At 39.8% G+C, this 13,326-nt stretch overlaps 1 protein-coding gene across 4 annotated transcripts in view; it reads left to right on the forward strand.

Annotated features, from left to right (window-relative positions):
• Positions 1–535: 535 nt before the first annotated feature.
• Positions 536–13,326, forward strand: part of Wdr37 (WD repeat domain 37) — a 67,507-nt gene continuing 54,716 nt past the window's right edge. The window contains exons 1-3 of one of the 4 annotated variants that reach the window (XM_036186865.1): positions 536–593; positions 808–888; positions 10,295–10,472. In XM_036186865.1, the coding sequence (XP_036042758.1) occupies positions 10,335–10,472 (138 nt within the window). In that variant the 5' untranslated portion in view covers positions 536–593; positions 808–888; positions 10,295–10,334. The other 3 variants (XM_036186862.1, XM_036186866.1, XM_036186867.1) reach the window with 3 other exon arrangements.

Genomic DNA, 13,326 nt, shown 5'->3' on the forward strand with positions numbered 1-13,326 from the left:
GAGGGCAGAGGGGTAGGAGGAGGGAGGACAGGGGAATCTGTGGCTGATATGTGAAATTAAGTTATTTATAAAATAAAAATACTATTAAAATATCACAGCCTGCAAGTTTAACGATAATTTCCCTGAGAAGTCAAATTTCTTTCTCAGTTCATTTTATAGAATTGTTTCTAGTGGTAAGCTTTGGTTATTATGCTGAATACACAAACACTCCCTCATTTCCTTGTACAGAATGCTTTAGTTATTTGAGTCTCCAAATATGATAAATTTGTTTCTTCTCCAACAAACATTGTTATTACTGCTTCTTGAATCCTAGCCTTTAGTTTTATTTTATAGGAAGAGGAAGAATGTTGACCCATGTAGAAGGAAAATGCCTTCATGCTTTTACCTTAGGTGAGTTTTAAGCACCCTGTTAAAGTTGCCCATAAAGACAAGGAGGCTGTTTATGTAATGGTTCCAGTCTGTTATGTAGGTCTTCCCAACCTAGATTAAAGGGGGGGGGGGGGAGCAGCTCAAGTCCCACCTTTTGCAGTGAACAGCTGATTCTGTTTTCTCTTCTTAGCCAATGGTGATCAGATATTTCAGAAGGAAACTGGGTGAGTCATCTTCTGCAGATAAGCTGAAATATTAATAGTTCTATCTCCATCAGGCTCTCCTGCAGCCAGATAGCAGGATTCCCACAGAGCCCTGCAGGAGAAGTGGTTCCCAGCAAGTCAGCTTGTAAAGCGGGTTGGATTTGAGAGATTCTGAAACCAGTTAAAGTTGGAGTACACTTGACCTTGCATTTTAATACATTATTTTCCTTTCTAGCTCTTGGGGTTGCGCAAGTTTTAGGACAGATGGACTTAAAACCTGCCTGACCGTGGACCCCTCACCGGAACACCTGCAGTGGTGAGTACCCACGGCCCCGGTTGCGCGAGCTTTTTCCATGTTACTGACGCTCCGGGGTCACGGGGAACCATTCCTGCAAGGATCTTATGTCCTGTGTTTGTAGGGTGCAGGATTTGGGGTCTAGCAGTGCCCGTATCTGGGGAAGCTCCTGACAGGGGAAGTGCTGGGTCTGCTTACGCCACCAGGGGGCGTCATACTCGTTCTCCTGCAGTCACTCGCTGGGTCTTGGCTCTGCGTACAGCAAGGCCACAGTGGAGGCAGCCAGGAAACCACGCAAAAGCCGCAAGCCGAAACAGGAGACTGGCCGCGCGCAACAGGCCCCTGGGACTGTACGAAGGAAACCAGGAAAGAACTTCCGCAGCCGTTGGGCGTGGGGCGGGGCTTCCGGTCTGTGGGTTGTGGAGTGCATCGGGGGCGGGACTTCCGCACTTACCGGAAGTGCGGGCGCGCCAGTACGGGTCGCTGGGTCGTGTCAGTACGGGAATAGGACTGTTTTCTACGCTGCTCTGGGTCGGTCCTGGGAGCTGCTTGGGGACCAACGAGTTGAGTGCAGCACGGGCTGGCTCCAGGAGGAGGCGAGTGCTGCTGCTTTGACAGGTGACGCCATCTTCCCAGCTGACTGGCTTGGCGTCCTTCCCGGGTGCCCGGAGGAGGTGAGGTGTCGGGGTGGCGATGGGGATGAGCTGGTCAAGGCTTCGAGGTGGATGAGGGATACGGTCCTAACCCTGCGCGCTCCCTCTGGCTTCTCTGTGTCTCCAAGTGGTGTCTGCCTGGTTGCCTGTACCCTGGGGGAAAGCCCTTGGAAGATAGTGACCTTCGATCCCGCAAAGACTGGGGGTATGGCCTCTGGGAAGGAGGAAGGGTGGGGGGCGGAGAGTGAGGGGTGAGCAGATGCTGAAGTGGTAAACCACCGCCACGCCTTTGTTTCCCTTTCTGAAGACTTCTCCTTTTCTTTCCCCTGTACACTTCCACCTCCGAAGATAGACATTAGTTTTAAGACATCTTAACAGGCCCGTTTTACCAAAAAGTTGAATAGATATGCGATCCCAATTTATGAGCCGACATCACCGACCGATTGTTCAGGTTCTTAGAGGTTATCATCCAACTTGAACTCTAAGACGTTCCTTGTGCATGAAGGCTAGGTCCGTTAGCTCTACTCCACTGTCTTGCACGAATGTAGACTGCTGGGTAGTTTCTTTGAAGTTCAGATGGGTTTCCTTTAAATTGATTATTTTGGCCTATGAATTTGCCTTCAAAGCGTAACTGAAACTGTTTACCTCTAAATAAGTAACACAGCTTAAGATAATATGCCTCCAGGATACTTTTTCGTTTTCTAAGAAATATTCAGTTATGCTACCTTCCTTGCTGTTTGGTTACTTTGCTGATCAAATTCGAGCGTTTGTAAATTCCTTTTGACATCTAGTCCCCATTCTTGAGCATAGTATGTAAGTATGATCTGACCTAAGTGGAATAGAGGCCTTCTAATAATGTTGCTCAGTAGGGCAGTGGCCAGGGGCCACATGTAGTAACAGCATGACCTTAGTGTTTATGTCACCCACATTTTTGCTCCTGGAAAGTTGTGTATTTCAAGACTTCTTGCAAAAAGTTCTGGATACAAGACCTTATTTGTATGTTTCCTTCCTGTTCTCTTACCCCGTGTTGATACTTCTTTTTGTATAGGTATGTTGTTGGTTTTTTAACTCACTTTGCCCTTGACTTTAGCTAAAATCCTTGGGATTGGGTATTTCCCCCAGCAACTTATTCTTATTCTTCCTAAGAATTTGTTAGTTATCCTGTCCAGATTTCTCTGAGAAAAAAAAATTTCTTTATTTCTATTAAATTACATTCTAGATTTGAATTTCTTTTTTCGGTTATTAAGATTAAAAAAATCTGGGTGGTAGCTTATTTAATTAATGATGCCTGTCAGCTAAGTGTCATCCTTAGAATTGATAAGAATGCATCCTGTGCTTTTATCTCACCAGTGACAGAACATTATAAGCAACTTACTGCTGGTGACAGATTTCCAAGGTTGCTTAGAGACCATTCTCTCTCTGATACCAGTTAGACATTACATTAGTGTTTCAGCCCCCTAAGAGTTAATCTAAAAGTATTATTACAATAAAATATTAATAGTATTAATTTATTGAACTTCGGGATATTCAGTGACATTTTATACTACCACCTGCAAATTGTATAACAATTATTTTCATATAATTATCACTTTTGAAATAAACCAACTATTTATTTTGGAATAAGGCAGGTATCTTTTTTTCTTTCTTTTTTTTTTCTTTTTTTTTGGTTTTTCGAGACAGGTTTTCTCTGTGTAGCTTTGCACCTTTCCTGGAACTCGATTTGGAGACCAGGCTGGCCTTGAACTCACAGAGATCCGCCTGGCTCTGCCTCCTGAGTGCTGGGATTAAAGGCGTGTGCCACCACCGCCTGGCATCTTTTTTTCTTGGAAGAAAAATAAAGTCCTTGCAAGGTGTGAAATGGAGAGTAATGTTTTATATTATTTAAGGTAAAAGTATAAATTAAGAGTTTGTTATACTGCTTTTAAAACTACTTTAGCAAGCTCCTGTTTTGGTTCTATGTACTTAATAGAAATCTGATGATGTAGGTTGTAACAATTTAATATTGAACATATATACTAAAAAGAACCTTTAGAAAAGAGAGAAAGCTAAGTGTCCATTGATGTTTTTTTAAAAATATATTTATTTATTAATTTTTTTTTCATTTTACATACCAACCCCAGTTCCCCCTCCTTCCCCTTCTCCCCCTTCTCCCGCCTCCTCACCTCCCTCCCACTCTACCCCCATCCACTCCTCAGAGTGGGTAAGGCCTCCCATGGTAGTCAACAAAGTCTGACATACCAAGTTGAAGGAGAGCCCATTGTATCAAGGCTGAGCAAGGTATCCCATCATAGGGAATGGGCTCCAAAAAGCCAGTTCATGCACTGATGTTGTTTAATGTTATACCACTTGCCATATGTGTAGAGATTTTATTCATTTGTTAAATATGTGGCACAAAAATTGGACATGTATAGTTTTGTCTTGCTTACAAATAGCAGAAAAGAGAATATGCCTGTGACAGCATGTAATAAAGATGAAATATGTTTGATGGACCATAAATCAGTTAAGAGTGCAGGAGGAAACTATATTGTAGCTTTCCATTTAATGTGCTGATTTGTCCTGTTGAGTTGGGTAGATGTGAGTGTTTTGAAAGAAAAGAATTACGTTTTGGAGCTTCTAATTTCTTTCTTCTTTAAAAAAAAATGTATATACGTGAAGTAGTATGTAGTAAAAGTAACTTTTTTAAAATTTTTTTTTTTTTCTTTTTTGGTTTGATGCTGGTGTTGAAACCCATGGTATCAACCATGCTTAGCAATCTCCTTTCCATTGAAGTACATCCTGTCCCAGACCTTTTTTTTTTTTTTTTTTTCCTTTTGATACAGAGTCCCTCTCTCCTCTGGCTGTCCTGGGACTCTCTATGTAGAACAGAATGGCCTTGTACTCAGAGATCCACTTGCTTCTACCCAATCCCTTCTTCCCAGAAGTGCTGGGATTAAAGGCATGCCCCTATGCCCAGGTAGACCTATCTTATTTTCAGAGTGAAACAGTTTTCTTTCTCTTTTCAGTTGTCTGATTAATATACTGTTTAGTTTGTAAAATACTGTCAGACTACTTACTGAATTTGAAAATTCAGTGATTTTGTGTGAGTATCCGTGCCTCTGTATTGATCTATTTAAGTCTCATAAGCAACCCTTTGTGTAGTTTTTCAACTTCAGATCTGCCCACCATTGACTTTCTCCCATTTACTCGCCATTCTTTCTGTTTTCACTTGTCTAGCTTGGGTTCTGCGCATGCCATTTCAATGTTTCTTTTACGAGTGCTGCAGCCTCATTGTCCTTCTTGCCAGCATACCAAACCCCAAACCTCTGAATTGTTTTAGTAACTCAAACATTTAATTAATTGTATCTGCATGAGTGCATGGTTTGTGAAAGCAGTGGCCACAGAGGGAAGCCAAAAGAGGGAATCAGATCCTCTAGACTCTAGAAGTCTAGAGCTGGAGTAGCCCGACTGTTCCTGCACTGAACTTGGGTCCTCTGGAAGAGTAGCAAGGGCCCTTAACCTCTGAATCATCATTTTATATTTTTGAGACAGGATTTCATGTAGCCCAGGGTGGCCTTGAACTCATTATTCAGCCAAGGCCAGCTTTGAACTTTGGTCCCCCTGCCTCTACCTCTCCAATTACTTTCTTGTTAATCCCAGTCCATAGTTTGGAATGAAGAGTGTGCCTGTAGCCTTCGTTTAATTCCATTTATAGATGTGGTATGAATGGAAAGACATGATAATAGGACCCACATTAGTTTTTTGTCATTGAAGCCAAATTTCTAACACAAAACGGTTTAAGCAGGGAAGTGCTTATTTTGATTCACAGTTAAGAGGAATACAGCCCATCAAGGCATGTTGTCAAGAGTGCTTCGGTCCATGGAACCTGTCAGGAAGCACAGAAAGAGCTGGTGCTTTGTTAGCTTTCTCCTTCCCTTGCGTTCAGTCCCAGACCCCAGCCCTGAGGTGGCTGTGTACAGAGCTAAGATGTGTGTCCTCCTCTGCTCTCTCATACACTCAAATGTGCCTCTCCTTAATGTCTGAAGTATTTCTTATTCAGTTAAATCACCAGGCACAGGACTATGGATTGCTGGGAGGGGAAAGGTAAAGGATATAATATGGAGGCAAAAATAAAAATGAAGAAAGGTGTCATGAGACTCACACAGATTACAGCTTCCGAGGGCCTGGTAGTACTCGTGGTGTAGGAGCTACAGCTACAGAGACGGAGTTTAAAGTTGTGGGTGTGTAGACATATCTGGTGGATCTAGTGCTGGTTTTGGCCTCCATAGTACCATTTTGTTTAATCTGGGGGCTAGCTCTAGTAAGTACAGCCTGCTTTTCAGACTGTTAACCTTACATCAGTGCCTGTTAGAGGAAGACACTAGTAAATGCCATCTGGAAAAAAAGTACCTGGCAAATGATTGGATTCCAGCAGTGACTCATTTGATCAAGAGAACTAAAACCATTGCCCGTGACACCTAGAATGACAGCTGACAACATACCCCAGTTACAGAAAATATGAGGAAATAAACTGTACATACTGTGTCGAAGAGCTGCATACAGAATGCTAAAATGAGACTACTCTGTTGTGTCCTTTAATTGGAAAGGTGAAGAATAAGGTTCTCGGATATACTAGTGTGAGTTTGCAGATCCTAACTGCACCTAGAGCTACTGCAGCAGTAGCTAACCGGACTCAACTAGCTTTTTTGAAAAATAAGTGAAGAACTTTAATTGGATGTTTGACTACATGGTGGAACTGCAACTTCATTTCTGTTCTGTCAGTTATTTCTAAATTTCACAAATGGGAGTTGTAGGTGCAAATTCTAAAATCAGGGTTCTTATAGAAGCAAAAGTTGGTTGACACCTTGTTTGTTGTTCTAGCAGAGAGAGACTGAATATTGTCATTAGTTTACCAAATCCAGGATGTCACATGCCTATGTGTTTGCTAATAATATTCCAACATTATAGAGGCCCCTGGAATGATAAAAGGATCTTTCCTACTTTCCCACCACTGATGAGGCTAGAAATAAAAAAACACTGCTTTTGGGGAAAAGAGGAGGGGAGAGACTAACACATTATTAAAAATAATTTCTCATAAGGAAAAAATGTACAGTTAGGAACACTAGACATTATACATAAAAAAAATAAGACTAAAAGATGGAAAAAAGTAAATAAACTGGATTGGTCCTTTGGGATCTGAAAAGTTACATAGAGTTTAATTTACTTTTTCCATTATATATTCCTAACTTGATGCTGTAGAAGTCTGCAACCAAGAAACAGCAAAGGGCTCAAGGAAAAACAGACCAGAAAAAGAAAGAAAGAAAGAAACTAGATCTCTGTCTATGACAAATAGTAATGAGATAGATGCCTTTCTCTGTAGACTTGGCATCAGAGAAGGCTGGGTGAAGAGCTGGGTTGTGCTTGTGTGCTTACTCTTTTTTTTTCTACTTAGTTAGGGGCCATCAGAGAAGACCTAGCAGAGATTCAAGAAGAGGCAGACTGGAAGGATGACTCAGCAGTTAAGAGCTCATGTTGCTCTTCCAGAGGACTATGGTTTGATTTCTAGCAGCCACATTATGGCTTACAACTACCTGTAACTCCAGTTCCAGGGCATTTGATGCCCTCTTATGACCTCTGTGGGCACCAGGCATGCATGTGGCACACAGACATACATGCTGGCAAAACACCCGCAAGCATGAAATCAAAAGTAGTGGCAGGAAACTGGGGAATAATAGTGAACACCCCTGATTTTTTCAGCCATGATCTGAGTGGGGCCCAAGAGGAGGCTGAACTATTGGGTGCTACCCCTCAGCAGTAACTTGAAATCTTCCTTATGTGATGGCACATGAGTAGGGAGCCTTAACTGAAACTCTGCCTTCCTTATTCACCTGGCAGTAGGTAAGCAGTACTCCTGTCTGCCAGAGCAGTTTTAGGAAAGGCATGTTATAACAAATCCCGAGACTTGATAGTATCATGTCCAAAAGGTCACAGTTTCAATTAAAAATCATTTGGCATATGAAGAACTAGGAAAATCTCAACTCACAGAGAAGGGGCTGGGAGGGAGAGAGGGAGAGAGAGACATTAAAAACAGTCAGTGCTGGCACAGATAGGACACTGATATTAGAATTATTTGACAAAGTTTTTAAGTTCACCATCATAAAACTGTTTTAAGATACAGAAATCATGCAACTACAGGCATCTGATTTTTGACAAGGGTCAAAAACATACTTGTGCTGGGAAAACTGTGAATCCACATGTAGAAGATTGAAATTAAAACCATTTACTCTATACAAAGTTGAATCAAAATGCATCATAGATCTTCATAGAAAATGGGAAATTTGAAACTGCTAGAGGGAAACATTTCAAGATACAGGCATAGTCAAGAGCTTTCTGATCAGGACTTCAGTGACTTAGGAAACAGTTAATATCAAGAATTGATGGATAGGGTCGCAGTAATTAAAAAGCTGTTTCCAGCAAAAGAAACAGCAGAGTGAAGGGACACTCTCTAGAACAGGAGGATTCTCTTTCTCCTTCTCCTTCTCCTCCTCCTCCTCCTCCTCCTCCTCCTCCTCCTCCTTCTTCTTCTTTTTGCTACCTAGTCATCTAACAGGGGATTAATATTTAGAATATAGAAAATTTAAAAAAATACCAAAAAAGCAAACAATCCAGTAAATAAGTAGGGAAATGAATTGAAAAATACTTTCCAAATGAAGAAATATAAATGGCTAATGTTCAGCATCTTTATCCATCAGAGAACTGCAAATCCAAATTGAATTGAGATTTTTGTTTCACACAGTCAGAATGCCCATTGTGTTAGTTGGCTTTCTGTTGCTGTGATAAACATCATGTTCAAAAGCAACTCAGGGAAAAAAGTGTTTATTTGATTTTATAGCCTCTAGTCTATTCCAAAGCAGGAACTCAAGGTAAGAACCTAGAGGCCGGAGCTGAAGCAGAGATCATGGAGGAGTGCAGTTTACTAACTTACTCCCCATGGATTGGTTAGCCTGCTTTTTTATACAACCCAGGCTGGGCCCTCCTACATCAGTCATTAATCAAGACGGTACCCCCATAGACTTGCCTGTAGGCCAATCTGTGCAGGCATTTTCTCAGTTAGGGGTCCTTCTTCACAAATATGTTTAGATTTGTGTTAGGTTGTGTCAACCAGTAGTACACCTATCATCAAGAGAAAACAAAACAAGACAAACAAAAGCCCAAATGTTGTTGAGGATATAGGGGAATTCTGTACACTGTTGGTGGAAATATAAACCAGTTCATTCACTATCTAAATCAGTGGGGAGCTCCCTCAACACTACAAACATAAGTATTATATGGTCCAGCTATATGGCTTTTGGGTATATATTACAGATTTGGGCCATAGCATCCTGTTTTGTGTCTGTATGTTTTAAATGTGGCTTCAAGGGATTAAGTTGTCAGGCTTACACAGCTAGTGATTTTATTTGCCAAGCCATCTCCCTGCCCCCAGTGTAAAATTTTAAGTGTGTTAGGTAATTGACAAGAAAGCAGAGAAAATAAGAGAATAAAAGGAAAATAAGTTTCTGTGGATGTTAGTATTGATCTGTACTTGAAAATAATCAGAATAATTAAACACTGTTAAGGCAACAAAGAAAGTCTATGCCCCCATATTAATTAATGCAGAAAAAGTATCGACAGTTCAGGACAAACTGGTAGAAAATGTATGAGAAAGAGATGTTGTCCACTTGGTAAATAACTGTAGAAAAATGTATAGTTGACTTTATTTTCAGTAGTGAAGGCATGGCTGTTCTTACCCGAAAATGGAAAAAAACAAAAAACAAAAACAAGGATGTACTAAAATTTCTAGCCAACTTCAGTAAAGTATAAGGCAATAAGTTCTTACCTTGAAATTGGAAAAAAAAAAAGGATGCACTACTACAGTTTCTTTCCAAATCAGTGAAATATAAGGAAATAAGGCTTGCAGATTAAAAAGGAAGAAATTATCCTTGCTTTTTTCAGATGGAGCAGTAGTTTACATTAAACAACAACAGCAACAATAAAACACAACAAAACACAAAATAATCTACAAGTTTTTCCCCAAATTTATAAAGATTGTGAGCTATAAGCTCAATACACAGTCTTTGTATTTTGTATATTAGCAGTTAACATGAGAAACAAGGAAAAATGTTTAAATACCAAAAAATAAAAAAAAAAATATTTTAGTGAGATCAAGAAATACACAGTTGTTCATTTAGTAGTAAACTGGAAACTGATGAAAGAGCAAATGTTTTCATAGATTTGAAGTCCCAAATTAATAAACATATTTAACAAAATTCTTTTCAAAATTACAGCAAGAATTAAAAAAAAGTTTTAGTGTGTAGGTGGTTTGCTTTCAGGTATGTCTGTGCAGCATGTTTGCCAGGTGCCAAGTGGAGGCCAGAAGGTGTCAGATCCCCTGGACCTGGAGTTACAGAAAGTTGTGTAGGTGTGGAGAATTGAACTCAGGTCCTCTGGAAGAACAGCCAGTGTTATTAGCCACTAAATGATCTCTTCAACCCATAAAGCAAGGATTTTTGAGATTAAAAAAATCTTTTGAAAATGAGAAGGTTAGATCAAGGAACTAGAATAGCTAAAACAACAGAATTAAGAGAAAGATTTAAACAACAGGAATCACTGTAACTGACTTCAACAGTTGAGTTCTAAACTGTATCATGAGTGCTAATCTTAGTAAGATTGCGAATGGAAAGTAATCTTTACCTTGTCTGCTGGTTGTTTCAACTTGCTGTATCAGAAATGAAGTACTTGTTTTCCCTGCTGTTCTTTAGCTTATTGCAGGAGTGACCAGGACACTACCTTCTAGAAGTAATGCCCACAGAAAGTGGAAGTTGTTCGACTGCTCGCCAAGCAAAACAAAAGCGCAAATCTCATAGCCTTTCTATAAGAAGAACTAACAGCTCAGAACAAGAGAGGACTGGACTGCCAAGAGAGATGTTAGAAGGACAAGTAAGTTAGCATTGGTCGGTGCCCATTTTAAAGATGGTTGTGTAATTGAAATAGTTAATGCATGTGGGTTTCTAAAGCAGAAGAAAGGCTTATACTACCAAACCTGTAAAAGAACACAGTAAATTCAGCAGCGTACACAGAGATAAAATTAGATTTCTTTGTTTTATTATTATTATGACTATTATTATTATTTTATTTTGTTTTTTGAGACAAGGTCTCTGTGTAGTCCTTGCCATCCTGGAACTCACTATGTAGACCAGGCTGGTCTTGAACTCATGGAGATCCACATTCCTCTTCCTCCCTAGTGGTGAAATTAAAGGCATGTACCACCACGCCCAGCTAATGTTAATAATATATTTATAATAATAACAAAGAGATACAGGTATGACAATATGAACTTATTTTATTCTTTGTACAGGTTAGTTGTCTCTAAGAGGTTTAGCCCTAGATTTCTGAGACAGGTTTTCTGTTTCTAATAGTCTCAAGAAAAAGGCAGAATTAAAATTTTGATGCTTTTTCTACTCTCTGGAGTGACTTAACCTGCCTTTGTCTTTGTCTCTGCTATCGTGAGTATCTATGGTCCTTTGATGAATGTACTAATACACGACTGATAGCAAGTTTTGCTTGTATTTTTCTAGTGCCTTTGTAGATGTCAAAATGTTAGGATTTTTGAAAAGTATTACTGTGAAGTCTAGATAAAGTGTTCTATTGAAATAATCATATGAAGTATATGCTTATATAAGTATGTACATATACGTTTTGTTGCAGGATATTTGATCACACTGAACCCTGAGATTGTGTTTATTTATTGGAAAAACCTGTTTCTAGTTGTGGTGTGGCTCTGCCCTAGCACACACCTTTAATCTAAGAGCTTTCTGCTTGAATATTTTAAACAGGTTCAAATAAAGTCAACCATAGATCAAGAGGCAGAGAAATCAACCAGTTGACAGGAAGGGAACATAGGATTATTAAGAAAAAAACATAGCGGGTAAGAGAAAGTCAGGAGGATGGAGATAGGGAGACGCTTAGGAGAAGGGAGGGACATTGAGTTTGAGAGTTTTGTTTGAGGCAGCATAAGAGAAAGAAGAGAACTTTCTGGGACATCAGTGGAGGAGCAAGGTCAGCTGGGTGCTTTCTCTGCCTTTCTGTGCTAGCAGACTTTTATCCTAGCATCTAGCTCCTGAGTCTTTATTGGTAAAATTGAACAATTGAGATTTAGTCAAAACAACTTTTGTAACCATTTTTTTTTCACAGTTAGACTGTATCAGCCATAGTGCTGTAAGGATAAAAAGGCTTGCATCTGAGAAATTGGCCTTCATGAATGCTGGATCTTATTAGAACTGTGTAAGCAACTTCTTGCAAGGGGCTTCTAGTATATAATAAATTCTGTAGGGGCAGTAGGTGTTCACCTAGAAACCCACAGGATTATGGCCTGCCACAGAGTAGATATCCAGTTGATACAGTGAGAAAACAATTGTTACGCTGTATTTAAGAAATGATGCTGAATGGATCACCCTGTTTAGTACAAGTTGTGTTTTACAGGCTGCTTCTTCTTCTTCTTTTTTTTTCTACAATGCGTATTTCTCCTTTATTGTTTTGAGAGGGTCTCACTGTCTCTAGGCCAGTCTGACCTTTGATTTGGAATCCTTCTGTCACAGCTCCTCAAGTACTGGGATTACAAGGCATGCTGCATCTTAGCTAGCTTTTGCCTAAATGCTTCTGCTCTACAGTTGGTTGACTCTACAGGTGTAAATCTTGTGACTATAGAGGGTCAACTCTGTCTGCCCTTGTCTACTTTCTATAAAAAGTTACATTTTAATCTAGTGAGGGATATAAAAATCATGTCAAAAGCAACTTCAGGGAAAAAAGTGTTTATTGATTTTTATAGCCTCTAGTCCTATTCCAAAGCAGGAACTCAAGGGTAAGAACCTAGAGGCCGAGCTGGAAGCAGAGATCAATGGAGGCAGTGCAGTTTATAACTTACTCCCCATGGATTGGTTAGCCTGCTTTTTTATACAACCCAGGCTGGGCCCCTCCTACATCAGTCATTAATCAAGACGGTACCCCATAGACTGCCTGTAGGCCAATCTGTGCAGGCATTTTCTCAGTTAGGGGTCCTTCTTCACAAATATGTTTAGATTTGTGTTAGTTGTGTCAACCAGTAGTACACCTATCATCAAGAGAAAACAAAACAAGACAAACAAAAGCCCAAATGTTGTTGAGGATATAGGGGAATTCTGTACACTGTTGGTGGAAATATAAACCAGTTCATTCACTATCTAAATCAGTGGGGAGCTCCCTCAACACTACAAACATAAGTATTATATGGTCCAGCTATATGGCTTTTGGGTATATATTACAGATTTGGGCCATAGCATCCTGTTTTGTGTCTGTATGTTTTAAATGTGGCTTCAAGGGATTAAGTTGTCAGGCTTACACAGCTAGTGATTTTATTTGCCAAGCCATCTCCCTGCCCCCAGTGTAAAATTTTAAGTGTGTTAGGTAATTGACAAGAAAGCAGAGAAAATAAGAGAATAAAAGGAAAATAAGTTTCTGTGGATGTTAGTATTGATCTGTACTTGAAAATAATCAGAATAATTAAACACTGTTAAGGCAACAAAGAAAGTCTATGCCCCCATATTAATTAATGCAGAAAAAGCATCGACAGTTCAGGACAAACTGGTAGAAAATGTATGAGAAAGAGATGTTGTCCACTTGGTAAATAACTGTAGAAAAATGTATAGTTGACTTTATTTTCAGTAGTGAAGGCATGGCTGTTCTTACCCGAAAATGGAAAAAAACAAAAAACAAAAACAAGGATGTACTAAAATTTCTAGCCAACTTCAGTAAAGTA

This window comes from Onychomys torridus, chromosome 5 (genome assembly GCF_903995425.1).
Source record: "Onychomys torridus chromosome 5, mOncTor1.1, whole genome shotgun sequence".
NCBI classification, from domain to species: domain Eukaryota; kingdom Metazoa; phylum Chordata; class Mammalia; order Rodentia; family Cricetidae; genus Onychomys; species Onychomys torridus.